The sequence below is a fragment of the Typopeltis vanoorti genome, chromosome 19 (genome assembly GCF_054136105.1).
Source record: "Typopeltis vanoorti isolate ZY-2024b chromosome 19, IOZ_Tvanoo_1.0, whole genome shotgun sequence".
NCBI lineage: Eukaryota > Metazoa > Arthropoda > Arachnida > Uropygi > Thelyphonidae > Typopeltis > Typopeltis vanoorti.
In genome coordinates, this window is record NC_143567.1 from 66,199,379 (window position 1) to 66,221,938 (window position 22,560).

The 22,560-nt window shown below is 36.5% G+C and overlaps 1 protein-coding gene across 1 annotated transcript in view; it reads right to left on the minus strand.

Moving 5' to 3' along the window:
• Positions 1–22,560, minus strand: part of LOC150096202 (uncharacterized) — an 881,296-nt gene that overhangs the window by 241,608 nt on the left and 617,128 nt on the right. Inside the window, exon 26 of the mRNA XM_090409004.1 lies at positions 17,221–17,412. Within this exon, the coding sequence (XP_090265130.1) occupies positions 17,221–17,412 (192 nt within the window). The remainder of the gene's footprint in view (positions 1–17,220; positions 17,413–22,560) is intronic.

The window sequence follows — 22,560 nt, forward strand, 5'->3', positions numbered from 1 at the left end:
AAGAAGAAGAAGAAGAAGAAAAAAACTATAACTGTTCAAACGACTCTTATCAAAACTTCTTTTGATAAAAAAATTGCAGTAACTAATGTAGGTACAAGTATTTATTAAACATTTACTTTGCATTCATTTTTTTATCTTTCCTAAAAGAGTGCCATATAAAACGATATATTAATACAGTAATCGATCATGGAGGAATTGTACTTTTTACCATTGATTATTATATTTGATTAACGCACTTGCGATAACATCAAGGGATTAATTAATCGCGTTAATCAAGGGATACCTGTATTTGCTTCTAACTATTCTACCAACCAGCATACTAATATTCCTCATCATTTTCCCAGTGCCCTGAATCTTTTCTTAACCAGCTTTTCTTCCAAATATAATGCAGATGCTGGTTCTTTCTACTCTTGTTCAAGTTCTGTTTTCTGCATACTAGCCATCACCCAGTAAATCTCAGCCTCATTATTTAGCATTACAACAGTACCAATACTAATTACAATGATCTTCATGATTTTTGTGACTTTTTTTCATGGTCTAATTATTGTTTTCATTCTCCTTATCCAAATAGCTTTTTCATCCAGATAATTAAAATAACCTTTGCTGGAATAAGGGCCTTCAGCTACTTCACTCAAACCACTATCCAAGTCCTGGTTTTCAAATAAGTGTGCCAAAACAGTCCAAGATAAAAATTTAGCACATCTCAAATGTCTAAAAGTAAAAATTCCAGCTTGCATGCAACCTGAATTAGAAACTATAATGTTAAAAGAAAAGAAAAAAAATCAGTCACTCAACAGATCCACACCAGGCTTTGACTACAGGTGACCAAGGAAAGCCACCTCCCTAGGTGAACAGGGAGCCTTCATATGCCTCCTCTGATCTTCTGCCAGAAAGGCATTAGAAAAATCAGAAGATCCATGTGGTACATCCTCAACCATGTCTGAACAATTCATTGTGCGAAAATTCATTGCATGGAAAATTCATCGCAAGAAAATTTGAAATCATATTTCATGTCATTCCCATATATGGAAAAAAAAATATATATATATATTATGTATTATTTATTATTTCGATTATACTTAGCATTGTGAAATTTTTATTGTGTATAAAGTTATTAATATTCTTTCTTACTACAGGCTCTGTAGATGGAACATTAATTGTTACAAAACTGGGATAGGATGGTGAGGGAGAAAGGGCACTATATTTATCGAACAAATATTTATAGTTAACTATTTACATATTCTTATTATTCCTATTAACTATTCTATTAACAGTTAGAATAGTTATTAGGGAGAACATAACATTTAAGAATAGTTAGGGAGAAAGGCCACAATATTTAAGAATATTTATTCTTCTAACCATTCACTAGTTTTCTGTTCTGCACATTTAGACATCCATCCAGGTGTGATATATTTTTTATCTGAACTAATTCAGAAGGTGACGTGTTTCAGTTATTGAATACACATGTATTTTGAAAATCACAGCATTTTTCCTGCATAGCAAAGACATCTTGCATGATACTATTGTTTGCAGAGCTAGTTTAAGATCATAGGTGCACGTTTGAGTAATTATATTAAAGAAAATGATAATAAAGTTACTTAAATGATATCATAATGATGTAAATCAGCATAAGTAAATCTGCTGCTTCAATACTAGTCTTTACCTTTTCCTCCAATACTAGTATTTTATGACACTAAGAAATTTTAAATTTTATAGTCTTTTTTACTGAAAAATTTTTTATAGATGAACGCTCCCAAAGTGAAATATGTAATTAATTACTTCTGTTGTGAACTATTCAAAAATAAACTATAATCAAAAATATCATGTTGTTAACAACAGCCTCAACCAGCTAATACCCTCAGCTATGCAGACAATATAGTATTAAGAGACTCATCTTTAGCCAAGATGCAACAACACTTTGACAAACTGTGCTAAGCTGCAAAAATATCTGGATGGACAGTTAAATGAAATAAAACTAAAATACTCACAAACATAATACGAGGTTCCATCATTACAGAACACAACTCACCTTTAGAAAAAGTAGAAGAATTCCAATACTTAGTCTCAAATATAAATAATACTGTAAATGACATATTATTAAGAAAATATAAAGCTCTCAATCAACACAAAAATCTAAGAAATATATCGAAATCCCCTCATTACCTTGGAAACAAAAATTAGGCTTTACAAAGCAATCTCTCAGGCTATCTCCTTATATCGTGGAGAGACATGGAACGTTTCCACCCAAAAAGCAATAAAAACCATTAAGAGCTTTAATACAACCTGCTTAAGACTGGTACTCTGTTACTCTTGGAAGGATGATATTGGTAATTCCACTATTTTAGAAGACACAAACCAAAAACCCTCGATTGAAACCCAACACAGACATCAACTTGATTGGCTTCGACATCAACTGAGACATCCTCTCTTTCCATAATTTGACATCTTATTTTTATATGCCCCCTCAAATGGACAAAGATGGAGAGGAAGACCAACTAAACAATTCTGGCAGTATATCAACCCCTTATCAGCACACCTTATCAGCACAGATACTCTCTCTCTCTCTCTCCAAGAGAAATAACTCAAATGGCTCAAAACAGAGATGCCTGGAAAGCTGCATATAATAATTAACTTTTTCTTATTTCTATATATTTAGTTCGTTTCCCTATTTACAAATCGTAAATAAATCATGATGATGAACAATTGACTAGATCACCATTTCCCAAACTTTTCCTACAACAGAACACTTCACAAATCCTGAAATTTTAATGGAACACCTTGGTTATTTTGTAATGTATTAATTAATAATTAACACATTACAATATTAATAATTAATTATGACATAATCATAAAGAGTATTAGTACACTTATGTATACAGTGTGACATGTTGACAAATATAAAATTACATTTAAATAAGTTATCAATCACTGGACTAATGAAATCTTGTAGCATATTGTAGTTTCCTCAGACCAACATCATTAAATTAATTTGTGCTGATTTTCACGGACATATCCCATTCTGATCACCAAAAATTTATAATATTATAAGTACTTACAAGTGAATGCAGACTTTTTCTCCTGTGTGCTGGTAGTTTTTCCCTCCTTTTGTACTTGAGATCGCTTTGTAGGCTGGTGGTGGATGACTCACTATCTGTTGTGTCACAAACACCTTCAATAAGAGATTTCTTAATACCAAAATTAAACAAAGTCCCTTGTCTCTTATTCATATTAAAATTTAAATCTGCAGGCCTATTACTTTTAAAAAATCATGGCACAACAGTTTCGAAACTTTCACCCTGCAATACGAACTTGTGAAGAAAGTATTCAGTATTACTAGATTTGAGAACCAGATACAGACTACCTTGATCTTCAATTTTAGTGGAAAATTTTCTTTATACTTCCTTGCTGATTGGTCACAAACATTTGCAACACAGATGGTATTTCTTTCAGTTTTGAGAACAGAGGATATAGCGTCCATTGTTGTAATCGGCTTGCAGGCAATTTTTATGATCGGTCATAGACAGCGGTATTCTCTTTCCCAATTGTTGAAAGATTTCGATGTGTGAAAATTAAAGATAATTCATGAATATTTCCATGTTTAAAAATATGCCCACTTGGTCACTGACATCTGCTACACAGATGTCATTTCCTTCAGTTTTGATAACAGAGGATATACCACCCATTGTTATAATCCACTTGCAGGCAATTTTTATGACCGGTCATAAACAGTGGTATTCCCATTCCCAAATGTTGAAAGGTTTTGATGTGTGAAAATTAATGATACACAGATGTTAATAGGCGTTCTGGGTCTGAGCTTTTCGACATGTTCACAAATATTATTCTCCTCAGAATATTTCCACTATAAAATATTTATTCATGAAAAATGCTTAGAAAACTAAAATGACAAATTCCAGGAGAACTTCTCGCGGAACACTTATTCACCTTCCGCAGAACACCCTCTCTCACCAATGAGTTGTGGATTCAAAACTCGCAATAGGCATGGGTGTTTGTAATTGTTATTAAGTGAGAGATGAATTTCTTCATCTGAAAATACTAGCATTGGAGGAAAAGGTAAAGACTAATATTGCAGCCGCAGATGGCAATTTGGTATCCGGAGAGTTCATCGAAAAGACAATTCATTGACAAGGCAATTCAGTGCAAATGCAATTCATCGAAAAAACAGTTCACCGAAAATTTAAAATTTTCGAAAATGTTATGAGAAAATTGATCCATTTAGAACAAAACCTGAACAGTGAATAAGGAGATTACAATGCTACTTTCATAAGGAAAAATTATAGAATAATATGGTTCTTATAGTCTTTCTTGTCCGATAATTGTTTCATGTCTGTTCATGGGACTGATTTGCCTGTTTCCGGAAAAAAAGCCCAGCCGTATCTATATTATGCCTGCTAACTTGCCTTTAGCAGAACAGGACTGATAAAAATTATGCGTAAATGGGATCCAACTACCCAGGTCTTTCTAACTAAACAGCTTCGTTTTTTCCAACTGAACTATGCGGGCTTCATTATTATTATTGTTGCTAGTAGTAATATGCAACTTTAATACAGCAATTGTTATGGGATGAAATTTACTCAGATTCGCTATTTGAAACTTTTACAAGAAAATCTCGAACCGTTCCAGTTTTTAGTTCAGCTATATTTGGGGTGACAAAGAAATCACGTGTCCAAATTATGTACTGGATTACAAAAACTCTATGACTTGGCAGAATTAGTATAAGTTGCCAGTACAAGATGCAATCTGCATGGTTAAGTTTTTTGTTCTAAATGGATTATTTTACCATAAAATTATCGAAAACTTAAAATTTTCGGTGAATTGTTTTCGATGAATTGCATTTTCGACGAATTGTCTTTCGATGAATTGTTCATTCGATGAATTGCTTTTCAATGAATTGTATTTCGATGAATTCGCTTTTCGATGAATTTTCCTGTAACCGGAAATTTAGCTAATGCTGATTTACATCATTATGATAGCATTTACGTAATTTTATTATCATTTTCTTTAATATAATTACTCAAAAGTGCACCAATGATCTTAAACTAGCTCTGTAAATGATAACTACTACTACTATGTTTACTGGGCATCTACAGATGCCGTATGGTCACTCCGATGCTTGGTGATGTTCCACACCAGGCCTCGCCATGTAGTCCTGTCATTTGCTTTTCTGGCAGCCTCAACTCTCTGAAGATCAGTCACTCCACACATGCTATCCATCCATCTCATTGATGGTCTACTCCTGCCTCTTTTTTTCTCTTATTTCTATTACTGTTCTGAGAAGTCCTCCTTCCATCCTTTCTATGTATCCAAAATATTTTAACTTTCTTCTGTCAATATCCCTAAGGAGCCTTAAAGTTCTATTGATCTTTTCTAACACCCATTCATTTGTACTCCTTTCAGTATATGATATCCTCAACAGCCTTCTGTAATACCACATCTGAAAAGCAGATATCTGTTTCTTATCTGACTTTTTTAGGTTCCAAGTCTCGCATCCATAAGTCGCTGTTGGAAAAACAACTGCATCCAAAATCCTCAACTTTGTTGCCATAGAGATAGATCCATCCTTCCAAATTTTAGACAGGTCTCTGATTGTTGTTTTAGCCATTCCTAAGCTTTTTCTGACATCTTCTGAACAGCAATTCTTCACATTAATAATGGATCCCAAGTACTCAAACTTGCTGACTTCCTCAATTCTTTCTCCATTAAGGTACACTTGTTTCTCAAGAGCTTCTCTGTTTGTTTTTCCTTTGAGAACCATGATCTTTGTCTTGTTAGAATTGAGTTGAAGTCCTCTGTTATTACTGATCTTGTTAACGTTGACAAGAATTAGTCCTAGTTCTTCCATGTCATTACAAAGGAGTACTGTATCATCAGCATACCCCAGATTACTGATCAATCTACCTCCTATCCTAATTCCTGTCCTGAGCTCATCCAATGCTTCACGCATGATGTCCTCTGCATATATACTAAACAAGTGAGGAGAAAGTAAACATTCTTGCCTAACTCCTTTTCCAACTTGAAGCCAGTCAGTCAATCCAAAACCTGTTCTTACTGTGGCTTCTTGCTCCTTATACAAGTTGGCTATCAACATGATAGTGTGTTGAGGAAAACCCATTCTTTTCATTACTTCCCACAGTTTCACATGCTCAACATAGTCAAAAGCTTTAGAGTAGTCTAAGAAACACATTACCAGCAGGAGTCTGAATTCTTTATATTTTTCTATGATCTGTCTAAGGCAAAGGATCTGATCTCTGGTGCCCCTACCTTTCCTAAAACCTGCTTGTTCCTCGGTCATCTCTGCCTCAACTTTGGCCTCAACCCTATTTAGCATGATCTTCAATAAAATTTTGTTTGCATGAGATATCAAACTAATAGTTCTATAATTATTGCATGGCTTCATATCATCTTTCTTATGTAGTGGTATGAAAACTGACTTCTTCCAGTCTCTAGACAATGATCCTGTCTCCGATATCCTTGTAATCAATCTATGAAACACTCTTATGCCTCCATCCCCTGTGGGCTTAATTAACTCTACTCAGATTTCATCTGCACCTGGGGCCTTATTGCTGTTAAGCTGCTGAGCTGCTCTTTCAACTTCATGCCCAAGTGGAGGAGGTTCCAAATCAAAATTATCTTGGTGGAAGGACTCCACATTTTCTTTATCCACTTTGCTGTACAGTTCCTCACAGTATTCTTTTCATCTGTTTTTGATTTCCAACTCTTCTGTTAATAATGATCCATTCCTGTGTTTGATGACATTCAATTTAGGCTTAAATTTATGCTTTAAGTCACAAACTAAATAAAACATCCTTTTATAATTATGCATTCTCATCTGGAACTCTATTTCTTCACATTTATTAGTATAGAACTTTTCCTTTTCCTGCTTGATGGCTCTTCTGACTTCTCTATGTAATCTCTTGTATTCTTCGGTCCCTGTATCTCTTTGTTTTTCCAACCGCCTTCTTTTGATTAGTTCCCATGTTGAATCTGATATCCATGGGTCTCTTGGTTTTCTTATTGGGCCGAGATACTTCTTTGCTGTATCTTGACTCCTTCCCAAAGCATTTCTGATGAGTTTTCTTCATTGGTCTCCAAAAAATCATCCAACTGAGGTGATGTTTCTTCTGTGAATCCACTAGGAATTACTCTAACATCCAATCTAGTGGGATGTGCCTGACCTGGAATTTTCAGAGTCTTAATCTTACTTTGGCTCTTACTAGCTGATGCTCCGTACCACAATCTGCTCCAGGACAAGTATGCACATCAGAGATGATTGTGTTCTACCACTGGAGAGCCAGGATGTAATCAATCTGGTGCCTTGACCTATCAATGTTAGATGTCCAAGTATAGGTACATCGTGGATGTTTCTGGAAGCAGGTATTGGTAATAACTAATCTGTAAGCACGGGCAAATTCCAACAGATTCCAATTTTGTATGCTGTTAATGATAACAGCATACAAAATATTCTTCCTATGTAGGAAAAGTGGAGTCATTTTCAAAATACATGTGTATTTAGTAACTGAAACACCTCATCTTCTGAATTAGTTCAGATAAAATGTGTGTGTGTGTGTATATATATATCACATCTGGATGGATGTCTAAGTGCATGGAAAAACAGTGAACAGTTTATGGAATAATTTCTTAATTATGGTGCCCTATCTCCCTAAGCCACCCTATTCCAGTTTTGTAAATATTAATATTCCATCAACAGAACCTGTAGTATCAAATTAAGAAAGAATATTTATACCTTTTTAAGACAAAACAGAAATCAGGAAACTTACCAATCAATAAAATACTACTTTCAATGTATAAGAATAAAAATATTATGAAAATCTAATTAAGGGAGATAGGGCACCATAATTAAGAATGTTATTCTTTGCATGGAGGGTGGTTGAACCATGGAATACATTGCCTGATGGAGTGGCGAGAGCGAGAATGGTCAATGCGTTTAAGGAGTGGTTTGATAGACTGTGTTTCCTAGGAGGGATCTCCCATGATGAGTCCTGATAGACTTAGTGTTTATTACGAAGGACCTCCCGCGATGAGTCTTTTGACTCCATGGAGGCCTGAATAATAATAATAATAATAATAATAATAATAATAACTTTATCAAAGTAAGAAAGAATATTTATACCTTTTTAAAAAATCAGAAATTAGGAATCAGAAATCAATGCACCCCATTCCTCTTCATCATTTCACAGACCTTGCAGATTTTAAAGATTTTGAAAGTTTTGGTACATTTCCCAAGTTTATGAATCTCGCATTACTAATACCTTAAACACTAATCTCCTTGCTATTCTTAAGATGGATAATGATATGAATAAACATTTGCACTTCAAAAATCTAGTCATGGTTTCAGAAATGTAAATGTTCAATTTATTTCTTGTTCAACTTATTCCTGTACAACTTATTTTTTGCAAGAAGATCTCAATTCATATTCCCTCATCATCGTCATCATAATCAAATTCCTGATTATGATTGTCCCCTCAAGGGGTGTACAGGATATCATAGTACTACATGAAAAACTTACATCATTACTAACTTCCTATCTACAATTTTTCTCCAAATCAATCTGTTACCTGTCAAGACTCCAACAGTGGGGCTAGAGTCACTGAAGAAGATGGCGGTGGATTTGAGCTGTGGTAAAAAAAAGAAGTGGTTTAAAGGTGTATAGTGTGACTTCTGTCACGAATTGTGCTACATTTTTTCACAGTAATACAAGTGTTCTTTAGTAATGCTGCTTTTGTTTATATTGTCTTATTTTTGGGTTATCGAGAAGACGAGGTCATAGTTGGATGCATCTGCAATGGAAGAGAAGATAAGTTTTCGTTATTTAGTATAGTTAAATATAGTTTATACTTTCTTACTAAATAGCTTAAAGAAATTACAATGTACAATAGAATATACATTAAAATAAATTTTAATACACTTCCAATATTTCGTCAACGTCATGTTGCCATTATCACAGGAACTTAAATACAAGACAAGTGCATGCAAGCACAACATACAGTAAATGAGGAACGAAGCAGGAAGCTATTCTTTCTCCTAAAAGTCCTGATGGTGCCTCCTAGCAGGCAATGTTGGTATTCTTGGCTGATTGGGCTGAAGGTCTTCTGATGTAGGTTTCCCAAATTTGGGGCAGTCTCATGCAACCAAATTTGTAGAGGTTTGGATTGTTTCTTAGGGATGAGGCTGATTCCATAAATAGCCTTTCATATTTGAATTTACTACGGTGTGGCTGTATTGGGGAAAATAGATGTAGTCCTTGTGTTCTGAAATTCTGATATTAGCTATCCTACCTGTTTGGTTAAAGTAGGACAGCTTACAGCTGCAAGGGACTTGGTATACACCAGTTGGTCTGGGGGGGGAGAGAGGTTGGTCTTTAGTAGAACGGATAGGGGATGCCAATTTTTTATAAGGTCTGTAACAAGAAGTTAAGTCATGTTTTTTTAGGATTTTTGTAATTTTTTCCGAGATGCCTCGGATATAGGGAATGGTGATGGATTTAGATTAATCCTTGTTGTGAAGGGGGGAAGAGGGGGTTGTGGTTTATTAGTTTCAATATATATATATATTTTTTGGATTTTTTTGGGGGGGGGGGATAGCCATTGGCTAAAGTGTTGAGAATGTGGTTTAGTTCTGTGTTTAGGGCATTGTCATTGGAACAGATAAGTTTAGCCCTGTTGTGTAGTGTCTTAATGACTCCATATTGCTGGGAGGGGGGGGCGGGGAAATGTTGGTGAAGGTATCTACCTGTATGGGTGGGTTTCTATAAACTGAGAAAACCAAGGTTCCATCAGGCTGGTGGGTGACTAGTGTGTCTAAAAAAGGAAGGCAGTTGTTTTTTTTCTTCTTCCAGGTTGAACTTGATTCTGGGGTGTTGGTTGTTTAAGTGTGTTAGGAAGGAGAGTAGTGCAATGGAGTCATGTGGCCAAATAGCGAACACATTGTCAACATAGCGAAGCCATATGGTTGGTTTTTGTGGGGCAGAGTTTAAGGCTTTCTCTTGAAAAGTCTCCATATAAAAGTTCGCCAAGAGTGGGGAGAGTGGAGAACCCATGGCTGTCCCCTCTATTTGTTTGTAGAATTTTCCTTGCCAAACAAAATAGCCTGAGTTCATTGTGAACTAAAATAGGGCTGTGATATTGGGAGGAAATTTAGCTTGGATTAGCTCTAAGGATTCTCTGAGTGGGACATTTGTGAATAAGAAGGAGACATCAAAACTGACCATTACGTCAGTGTGTTTGAGTGTAAGGTTTTCTATGCTGGCTTTGAAGTGGGCTGAGTTTTTTATGTGTGAAGGTGTGATGCCAGTATAGTGTGTGAGGGCTTTGGCCAAATGTTTAGCTAGTTTGTATGTGGGGGAGTCAATGCCATCCACTATGGGATTAATTGGCACATTTTCTTTATGTATTTTTGGGAGTCCATATATAAGGGGGGGGGGGGGGAATGGAGTTAAACGGTTTTAATTTGTTAGTGACTTCTACAGGCCAAGAAGTGACCTTCATAAGGAGCCTGTGCAGTTTTCTAATTTGTGAGTTGGTGAGATTGTACCCGATAGGGAGGTAAGTAGCCTGATCTAACAATAGAGCATTCAGCTTACCTGTGTAATTCTTTTGTTTAAGGAGAAGCCTTTAGGAGAAAGAATAGCTTCCTGCTTCATTCCTCATTTACTGTGTCTTGTATTTAAGTTCCTGTGCTAATGGCAATGTGATGTTGCCGAAATATTGAAAGTGTATTAAAATTTATTTTAATGTATAATCTATTGTTCGTTGTAATTTCCTTAAGCTATTTAGTAAGAATGTATAACCAACATCTAAGCCTTTTGACGAGAAATAGTTTATACTTATAGCATCAAGTTAGTAAATTAGCTTAAAGTAGAGCATATAACATAGTATTTAGAATTTAGTTGTAGTATTTAGCATTTAGTTGTAGTAGTAGTATTTAGCATTTAGTTGTAGTAGTTCCTCAGCACAATTTGAATGATGGCAGTGCCGCAGCTCCAATTGCAAATGGCATGTCACCAAGTCCTCCTCCATTTAAGGACTCTATTTTGTGTAACATAATAAAGGATTTTGTGGCATGCAGAACTTGTGGTATGTATGCATCCTAGCAGTTGGATATTTGGCGGGTGAGAGAAGGGGGGGAGTGTGTATATGCGCAAAATGTAGGCAACAGGAGGAATTTAGTGACTTAGATATTATGATAAATGATATTGGTGCATCAGGGGCAGGAGGATTTTGATAGATGAGTAGTGTGATAGGTGAGAATAATGAGCGGAATACGAATGAAAAAATAAGAGTGAGGAGTGTGGAAAGCATGAAAGATGAATTTTTCAGAGATGGTCTTCATTGGGAGAATGAATGACGAGTGAGAATGGCTAACTTGCAGAAAGAGATAGATGAACTGAAAGAGATGGTGGAATGTCTCGAGAATGAGATGACAAGTATGAAAGATGAGATTAGGCGAATGGAAAAGATGAATACAAGGCGAATCAGAGTAGGAGTGAGAGAGGTATTGGAATGATAGAAGAGCAGAGAATAGGAGCAGTAGGAGAGAGGGAATGAGAGAGAGAGATATGGGAATGATAGAAGAGGAGAGAATATGAGAAATAGAAGAGAAGGACTGAGAGAGAGGTATGGGAATGATAGAAGAAGAGAGAATAGAAACAGTCAGAGAGAGAGAGAGAGAGAGAGAGAGAGAGAATGAGAAGAATATGAGTGAGTGCTGGAACCAGGGATAGAGTGATGCCAAGACAGCAGGTAAGTAGGGGAACACAGAGTGAAAGGATGAGAGGAGAGAGAGAGTGAGGGATGCAGGTGAGCAATCAAAGAACAGAGTCTGGTAAGAGCTGTGATGAATAGAGACTCGATGATCTGTGATGTGCAAGATAGAATACCAGAGGAATGATAGAGAGTGTGGCTATGGCAATTAAGTGGGATGAAAGGGTGGATGAGATGATTGTGATGGTGAGCACAAATGACTTGAGAGGCAATGTAAATTGGGTGGAGAGAAATCAGAGATTCTTGCTTGAGATTGTACAAAAGAAAATGCAGAGAGGAAAGATTGTGTGTGTTGCCCAAGTATGACAGTGAAGAGCCGAGCAGAAAAGCAGTAATAATGAATAGCATAATAGCCAGAATGTGTCAGAAGAGAGGATTGGAATATGTGGATGCTTGGAGGGCATTTGAGGACAGAAAAGAACTGTATGTGAGAGACCACTTGCAACGAGTCCGTGTGTCAATGCAGGGAAACTAGAATTCCCAGGGTGGGTGGTAGCAGGGATTGCCTCTTGTGGAGAGGGGGATGACATCAAGTAACACTGAGTCCAGTGAGGTCTGGAGGGAATAATGATAGGTATAGAAGCAGTGACGTTTTTATGTTTTATACTAATGCCAGGAGTATTTGGAATAAAGGAGATGAATTGGTGGCACCGATAGCATCAGCCTGGGAAAAGATTATTGGGATCTCTGAGATGTGGTTGATGGACGATATAATAACAGGAACACAAGTAGCAGGGTACAGCATTTTTCAGCAGGATAGGAAGGGAAAATGCAGTGGTGGAGTACTGCTTATGATAAATGATGACTTAAGTCCTCTAAGAGTGGAGGCTTTGGAAGGCAGTGGCACTAATGATTTTGAAAGCATATGGTGTGAGATAGAGATGGCAAGACTGGATATTTAGTGGGGTGTTCCTACAGACCAAGGAGCACAGAGGGTGGGGACCAGCAGATGTTCAGACAGTTGAATTTGGCAAGTGAAAGAAGAATGATTGTTATGGGAGATTTTAACTACAGCAGTATAAATTGGGGAGAGCAAAATGCATGTAATAAGGGAATGGAATTTCTAGAATTCTTGAGGGACAAATGTCTTAGGCAACATACAGTAGAGGGAACAAGAGGTTCAAGAGTTTTGGTTTTGCCTTCCTCACCATATAAGGCAGGCGATTATAATAGGGTTAGACATCAACATGGGGTAGACCAATGGAGAATGGAATTGGAAGGCCGAGATATCATTAGTGTTTGGGAAATTGTGAAGGAATATTTGTTAGCAGCAATAGTAAGCTGTATTACAAGAGTGAAGAGCACACAATATGGTGTATAGTAGATGACAAACAATATCAAACAGGAATTGCAGGTGAGAAAGAGATTATGGAAGAGATATAAGGTGGGGGGGGTGGACAGCAGATGCATAAAGAATATAAAGACTCAGGCCAAGAGAGTGACTAATATGGTGAGGAAGGCAAAACCAGAATACGAGAAGAGATTGGCATTAAGATCCAAAGAAAATCCTAGGGAATTTTTTAGCTATGTGGCCTAAGACATTGTTTGAACTGTATTGTTTAACCTTTATGTCAATGACATTGTCAATGGAATGCAAGGGGATATTTGGTTGTTTGCAGATGATGTGAAGCTGGGAAGGGTTATTAGTAATAGTGCAGGTGTGGCAGCCCTGCAAGAGAATTTGAATAAACTGTACGGATGGGCAAAGGAATAAGGGTTTCGGTTTAATGCAGCAAAATCTAAGGTCTTCAGGTTTGGGACACATGGATGGGACGCTGCATACTCTATTGGAGGAGATATACTGGAGGAAATAGGGAAGACAAGAGATTTGGGAGTGATGACTGATAGAAAACTGAAATTCAGGGAACATATTGCAAAGATGGTAAAGGTAGCCCAGAGGATTGCTGCAATACTGAGAAGGATGCTGACCTCCAGAGATAAAAGAGTTATCATTCCATTGAATAAGACTCTGATCAGACCATACTTAGACAATTGTTCTCAAATTTTGTTCCTAGAATTTGAAGGGGATAAATTAACTGTGGAAAGGGTGCAGAGGCAGATAACAAAGATGGTTTCAGGACTGTACAATGTTAGCTATGAGAGTCAGCTGAGGGAATGTGGACTGCAGAGGTTGGTGAATAAAAGAAGGAGAGGTGATATAATCCCGACTTAAACTGTTGAGAGGCAGTTACAGGGTTGTCACTGGGGAGTTCTTTCATTTGGTGGAACAGCGGGAAGGAGTGATGACAAAGGGTCATCCCTGGAAGTTATGAAAGAAAGCTGTGAGCAAGAGGGTGAGGAATGGTTTCTTTGCGTGGAGGGTGGTTGAATCGTGGAATGCATTGCTTGATAGAGTGGTGAGAGCAAGAAAGGTCAATGAGTTCAAGAAGTGGTATGATAGACTCTGTGTTTCCTGGGAAGGTCCTCCCATGATGAGTCTCGTGACCCCATGGAGGCCTGAGTAACAATAATAATTATTATATTTCTGTTTTCTAAGGCAATTTTTACTGTATCAATCCACCTATACCTTGGTCTTCCTCTGGGTATTTTTCTTGCCCAGGACCAGCTAACTTGGCTATGTCTGAGAAAGATCCTAAACTCCTCACATCAGCGACAGGAATTGAGAACTTGGCAGAGAACACTTGTTTTGCTAATCTTTCCTCTCCCATTCTGTTTAAATAACCATACTACCTCAGATTAGCTCTGCTAACACATTCCTGGATTCTAACAATGTTAAGTTTTTTCCTCATTTTTAAATGATATTGTCATTGATTGCATCTGTTCACACCCCCTAATCTTTCTCAGGACTCTCATATCTGCAGTCTCTAGTCTTTAGTCAAGTGTTTTATTTCTAACCCAGCTCTGAGATCCATAAGTTAAAATTGGTTTGAACTCTGTCTTGTATACAGCTAATTTACTGTTTAATTTCTCTCTAATTCCATATATATTTATTCCGTTAACTTCCTACCATACATCGCCTAGCAAGTTCAGATATCTCTTCTTGCAGAGACTTACTTGGAACAAAAACATCATATCCAGAGCCAACAAAACCTTCAAAGAGCTTGGAGGTCCTTTTCTATTCAAGACACTATGTTTCACCTGTATTACTATTAAGACTATATATATATATATATATATATATATATATATATATATATATATATATATATATATATATATATATATATATATATATATATATATATATATATATATATATATATATATATATATATATATATAGTAAATCAATCCAACATTATAATACTATTCTCAGATTTGGGCAGTGCACTGAAAACTACCTAAAATTCTACCTAAAAAAAAGGAAAACCAGTTAACAGCTGAATTTTTCTCATAGACTCTGTCCAGTAACTTTCTCACAGACACTCCGAATCGTCACTGTGTGTTTTTCATAAGTATTTTCATGGATGTTGAACCAGACCACCATCATCCTTTCTATAAACTTTTTACCAAGCATTTCTTCTATTTTTGAATTATTGGTCAGTCTGCTTATCTGGAGTTGTGAAGATGTTAGAGAGGGTAGTGAGGACCATGATTCAGAACTGAGTTGACAGCAGCATTTTCGCTATGATGGACAGCATGGGTATGCTAAAGGAAAATCATATTTTAGCAATCTGCTTAATTATTATAACAAGGTGACAAATTCATTGGACAAAGGGTTATGCGCACGCACACACAGCTTAGAAAGAAGTCAACAGGAATCACAGTGTGAGGAACAAACAGCCATGGTGCCCACCTTAATAAGATGTAGAACCTCCTTTCACTTCAATGACTGCAGCAATCCTATGGGCCATACTTTCCACAAGCATGCAATAGCAATCAATGCGAATTTTGGACCATTCTTCCTGTAGGCATGTAATGAGGTCTCGGAATGCTGTGAGGCAGATGTTCCTTGACCTCACCTGATGCTGCAGTTCATCTCACAGATGTTCAATGGGGTTGAGATCAAGAGAACACTGGCATGTGGAAGTAAGGATATTATGATTCAGTTGTACAAGGCTTTGATGACATTGCATATGGATTATTAGGCACAGATTTGGTTGCCTGATTTCAAAAAAATGATGAGTTGGAGAGGGTTCAGAGAGGACTGACTATGTCAGTTTCAAGTCTTATGAGTGGAGTGCCTCAACTTCTGTACTAGGGCAACTTTAATTTATACATTCATGATATAGGGAATGATTTATGGGGAGATATTCAGTTGTTTGCTGAAAATGCAAACCTGGGAAGGTAATAGTTGATTAAGGTAATGTGAGTCATCCTATAGGATGATTTAAATAAACTCACAATGTGGGAAGAGGATAATGGTTGTGAATTAACTGTTGCAAAATGTTAAAGGTTTCAGAGTTTAATTAACAGGCTGAAGAGAGGAGACAAGATAGAAAATTTATAAGTAACTAAAGGCAGTCTATAACACTGACACACAAAAAAAATGTCAATACATGACATATAGAGAGAGTATAAGCACTCCTGGAAGTTGTGTGGGTATGGTTAGTAAGGATATGTGGACTAGAATTTTTTTTTGCTTGTAAATAGTGAATGAGTGAGTGGAATGCAGAGGTAATTCTGAGTCCTGACAGTGAATGAGTTTAAGGAGAGATAGGTATTATGTGATCAATTGATAAGTGTGGATTTCCTGAAATAAATCTTCTGACTCCATGGAGCTGCTCATATAATAATAATAATAATAATAATAATAATAATAATAATAATAGATAATAAAGTTAATATCAGAAGTTTGGGACATTGGCTATGAGGAGAGTATAAGCACTCTTGGAAGTTATGTGGGTATGGTTAGTAAGGATATGTGGACTAGATTTTTTTTTTTTTTTTTTTTGCTTATAAATAGTGAATGAGTGAGTGGAATGCAGAGATAATTCTGAGTCCTGACAGTGAATGAGTTTAAGGAGAGATATGATAGGTATTATGTAATCAATGGTAAGTGTGGGTTTCTTGACTCCATGGAGCTGCTCATATAATAATAATAATAATAATAGATAACAAAGTTAACATCAGAAGTTTGGGAGATTGGCTATGAGTACAGAGTGAAAAATGTAATCTACAGAATTTAGGTGGATAGGAGACAAGTTGATATGAATATAACATATAAGTTGCTGAGAGGCATTTACCTAAAAGACACTGAAAAGATTTTCCAAATGAAAGATATTATCAATTTTAATAGAAAAGTGCTAAAAGCTATAAAAAGTTGAATAACTCTTATTAAATTGAAGATTCAAATATACATACATTATTGACGCTAATGTATTTACATATTTAAAATACATAAAACAAATAAAAGGATGATTTCTACATTTCCAAAAAAAATTTACAGAATTTAAAGAATATCTTCAGTGGAAAATAAAAATTAAAATAATATTATTCATGATATTTTATTTTTAGTTACCAGCATAAATTACAGGTTCTCTTTCTTCCCCTCTGAAAAACAGCAAAGCAGGCACTGCATATACTCCATATTTTTTAGCCAAAGATTTATCCTCAATTTTGACTATACGGATTTCCTGAGAATCAGCATCATCATCAATTTTTTCCATTTCTTCCAAAATTTTATCACATTGCTTACAGCCAACCTTGCTATCTAAAATTAAATGACAGCTGTGAAAAGTATTGCCACAAATTTTTATATTTGCAAACAAATTGACATATACTGTTCTACACAGAAAACGGAAATAGTAATGATGTTATTTAATAGTGTTGGCAATATATTCTAATCGTTTACAGCTTTGATTACCAATATGTTTTCTAAATGCAATTTCCAATTTAAACACAGTTCAAACTTAGAGCCCAAATTGTAGTATTCTGGATCCTCATAATGCAGCTCAGGCACAGCCTAATTATAAATATGCAACAAGGAAATGTGGAGTACAAAAATTATCAGTAGAAGTGGGGGGGGGGATATTGGAATTAAAGTCACCAACTCCACTTGAAGAAAACCGATATGAGGTGGAATCTTGGTAGCGAGATCACCAGATCTGTGCACAGAAATACATATAAAGCCTAATTAGTGCTTTACATACTGAAACTGTCATCTTCTTATCTTCACGTCAGCATTCTTCACATTATAGCAGAAATTTTCTGGGTAATTCTTACAACTTTTCTGATATTACCAGTGAATTTCAGTTCCTTATCCACTAAAATGCCCAGATTCCTTCATTCCTCCATCTCCTGAAGTAAAGATCCTCAAATATGATAGACCTCATTCCATCTTCTCTGGCCAAACAGCATAACTTTAAATTTAGCAACACTGAAACAACATCACTATTCTGTGTATGTTTCAGCAGAGAAGATTAATGCCATGGTGGAGTATTACATTTGTTTGCTGATGATGCAAAGTTGGGTAGGGCAATAGTGAATGCAGAAGATGTCAAAATCTTGCAGGACGACTTGGATAGATTGGAGTTCTGGGCTAAAAAGAATGGATGTCAATTTAATGTGACAAAATGTAAGGTTATGCATTTTGGGGTGAAAAGATTAGCAGCAGTATACCACATTGGTGGAACTGTACTCCAGGAGATTGATGAGGCCAGGGACTTCAGAATGTTGGTGGATAGGGAGATGAAGTTTAGGGGGGCACATTGCAAAAGTGGCTAAATCAGCTCATCAACTCACTTGGTTGTTGAAAAATACTTTGATGAGCAGAGACAAGCAAGTTATTGTACCTCTGTACCGAGCCTTGATAAGACCTCATCTCGACTACTGTGCCCAGATTTGGTCACTTAGGTTTCTTCTTGATGGGAGGAGGTGGAGAGGATCCAGAGGCGAGTGACCAAGATGATAGCAGGTCTATGGAATGAACCTTATGAGAACAGGTTGAAGATTTGTGGGTTGCAGAAATTAGTTGATAGGCAGAAAAGGGGAGATATGATTGAGACATTCAAATTGCTAAAGGGTTTCTATAGGATTAATTCAGAGGATATTTTTGAGATCAGGACTGGTGGTGGGAGAATTAGGGGACATTTATGGAAGCTGGGCAAGAGTGTGGTTAGCAAGGGTGTTAGAGCTGGGTTCTTTACTTTTAGAGTGATAAATGAGTGGAATAAGCTGCCAGAATCTATTGTGGGTGCTATGATGGTGAGTGATTTCAAGGCAAGGTATGATAGATACTGTGAGAATGTTGTATAGTTGTGTGGACATGATGTTTAGGGCCTCCCTCGATGAGTCTAAGGACTCCCTGGAGTCGCCCGTAATAATAATAATATAAGTGATTAAGTATGCCTTATCACGACAGAAAACTATTGGAGAAACAGCACTGATGGTTTTGGTAGTGCATGTTGTGAATTAGCAGCAAGAAATGTTTAGACAAATTGATTTCGACATACAGATCATTCTTCTTCTTCTGCAGCTTTTCCCACTTTAGTAGGGTCGCTGTTTGTGGTGAGTCTCCTCCACAACCTCCTGTCTTGGGCTGTAGCCACATCCAAGTTCTTCATCCTCAAGTTCTCCTCCACCATCTCCCTCCATGTCTTCTTTGGCTGTCTGTGCTTCCTCTTCCCCTGCACATCCATCTGCATGACCTTTCTTCCCACATACTCTTCCTCCCTCCTCATCACATAACCAAACCATCTCAACCTTGCCTCCTGTATCTTTGCTTCTAAGTTCGTAACTTTCACCATTCCCCATACATAATCATTTCTCAGACGATCCTTTCTGGTCACACCGCACATCCACCTAAGCATTCTCATCTCCGCTACCTCCATCCTGCTGATGTTATTTTTCCTCAGGGCCACAGTTTCCATAGCATACATCATAGCTGGTCTTGCTACTGTCCTGTAGATTTTGCCTTTAAGATTGATCGGCACCCTCTTATCGCATAGCACTCCAGCCATCTCTCTCTCCAGTTCCTCCATCCTGCTTGTATCATGCATCCCACTTCCTTCTCAGCCTCACCATCCGCTTTCATTGTTGAACCTAAGTATCTAAAGTCACTGACCTTCCTGATAATATTTCCTTCCAGCTCCAGATCTGTCTCCTGGCTGCCATCCACTTTGCAACACATATACTCTGTCTTACTTCTGCTCAGTCTCATACCTCTCTCTTAAAGTACTTTCCTCCAACTTTCCAGTTTAGCTGCCACGTCTTCTCTTGATTCTGCACACAGCACGATGTCATCTGCATACAACATAGTTCAAGACGCATCTTCTCTCACCTCCTTCATCACCACCTCCATCACAATATTAAACAGGAACGGACTTAATGCTGACCCTTGATGCAACCCAATCACTGGAAAACTTTCTGTCTCTCCCAGGTAGGTTTGAACTCTTGTCTTCACATTTCTGTACATCTCCTGCACCAACATGACATATTTCTCCAGTACCTTCTTCTTCCTCAAACACCTCCAGACTTCTTGCCTTGGCACTCTATCAAACACTTTCTCCAGATCAATAAAAACCAGTGTAGCTCCCATAGCTTCTCTCGAAACTTTTCCATCATCTGTCTTAACCCAAAGATAGCATCTATCGTCGATCGACCAGGCATAAAGCTAAATTGCTCATTAGCAATCTCCACCTCCTTCCTCAGTCTTCCATCAAGAACCCTCTCTAGGATCTTCATTGTGTGGGACATCATCTTTATTCCTCTGTAATTCTTACAATCTCGGGCATCCCCTTTACTCTTGTAGATGGGGACAAGAGTACTTTCCCTCTATTCCTCAGGTATATTTTCCTGTTGACAAACTTTTATTAACAGGTCCCACAGCAGGTCAATTCCCTCTTCCCCTAGTGCCTTCCATACCTCCACTGGGATCCTGTCAGGGCCTATCAATTTTCTATTCTTCATCCTCTTTACGGCTTCCTTCACTTCTACTCTACTAATGTTCTGCACCATTCCCTCATTAGGCTCCCCATCTTCTCTGTGAGTCCTTGCAACTATAGCAATGTAAAATGGGAAGACAAAACAGCATATGGTAATAAGGGAAATGACTTTCTGGAATTCTTAAGGACTAATTGTGTGAGGCAATGGTATAGAAAACACGATGATCTAAAATTTTTAATTTTTGGTAACAGCATTAGAGATTCTGTCTAACTAATATCATCCATGCCCCCTGATTAGTGAGAATGGCGATATATTCTTAATTAGGAAAATGAATAGGCATGTGGAAGTATCAAGAACAAAAGAATTTAAGTAGAATTTTAGGGCTGTTTATTGTAAGAGACTTTCTAAAACCAGCTTGAGGCAGTACTGTGAATGAAACAATATGAAGTACAAGAACTCAATGGCACATGAAAGCAAGTTAAGAAATATTTGTTAGCAGCAGTAAACTGTAAATCTCCACTGAAAAAAAAATAAAGCAATTTGGAGTAAAGTGGATGATTAAGGAAAAGCAGTTACAGATAAAAAACATGATATGAAAAGAAATATAAAGAGATGTGGAGAGAGGTTGCATGAGAAATATAAGGATCAAGTTGAGAAAGAACTAGTTCAGTGAAGAAGTCATACTAATCTAGTACTGCTAATAGAACTAGAAAGTCCCAAGGAGTTCTTTTGTTATATAGTCATCAGAAGAAATTACTGTGGATGAATAATCTTGCTAGATAGTTGAGTGATCACTTCAAACAATGTAATAGAGATGTTTAATGATTACTTTATTGGAGTCTTCCATCCTAATAAATCAGGTTTCATTTCTAGAAGGATAAGGAAGATTGAAAGTTGGTTTAGAAATGAATGAAGATGATCATTTCAAATATTAAGTACTCTGGAAAACAATATAGCAGTGGGATTGTATAAAATTTTTCCATGTGTTTTATAATAATGTACTAAAGCAGGGGTCGGCAACCTTTTCAGACTTGCGGTCTACATTCAACTTTTATTTTTAATAATTGAGCCGCAAGTGAGTGAAAAAATGCTCAAGGTATGAATTTTTATTATATCAATCTTAAAAAAAAAACACAGAAATATTTAAATTACGAGATATCAAACAAGCATGAAAATGAAACTCAATGAAAAATTATTATCACGTAAAAACAAAATAGTATAGTTTTATGCATCATAATATGTATGTCTCCCTGCTTAATGTGACTTTTGGGATTGTTTTCGTTTAGCCAAATTATCTAGATCCACTTTATAACCCGAGATGTAAATTAGAATCGAAGCATGCAAATGTTCATCAGTTAGTCGAGAAGAAATTTATTTTTTCTAAAACTCATGGCAGAAAATGCTTGTTTGCAAATGTTATGCAAATGCGACTATCATCTTCTTTGCAAAACTGATTACTCCTTCAAATTTTTTGGATATTTTCTAATGAAAATGCATTCTTTAATATTTCATTGTGTTGCAATTCAAAAACTTCCATCTGTAGTTGGTTTGGTAGGTCATCAAAGTCGACATTAAAAAGGTTAAAAAATAATCACATTTTGATGCAATTTTTTATGAATATCCACAAATCTTATTGAAAATTCTGTTTTGTAAATCTTCAATAATACCAACAAAAGTTTCCTTTTGTGTTTGCCATCCAACTATAGATGCCGATTTGCAACATATACAGGGTGTTCGGGATAAATTTGACAGTTTCGTAAGGAAAAAGAAAATTTTCTTTGTATCTATTAAATTTAATGAATTGACAAAAAAACATTACAGGCAGAGTTAATTACAATACTATCAACAAGATTTACTCAAAATAACCACCATTAGCATCGATCACAGCTTCAATTCTGCTTCGGAACCTCGAACAAGCTGATGCTACAGTCTCCCTGGGAAGGGCCGCAAAAACTGTTTTAATTTTATCCATTAA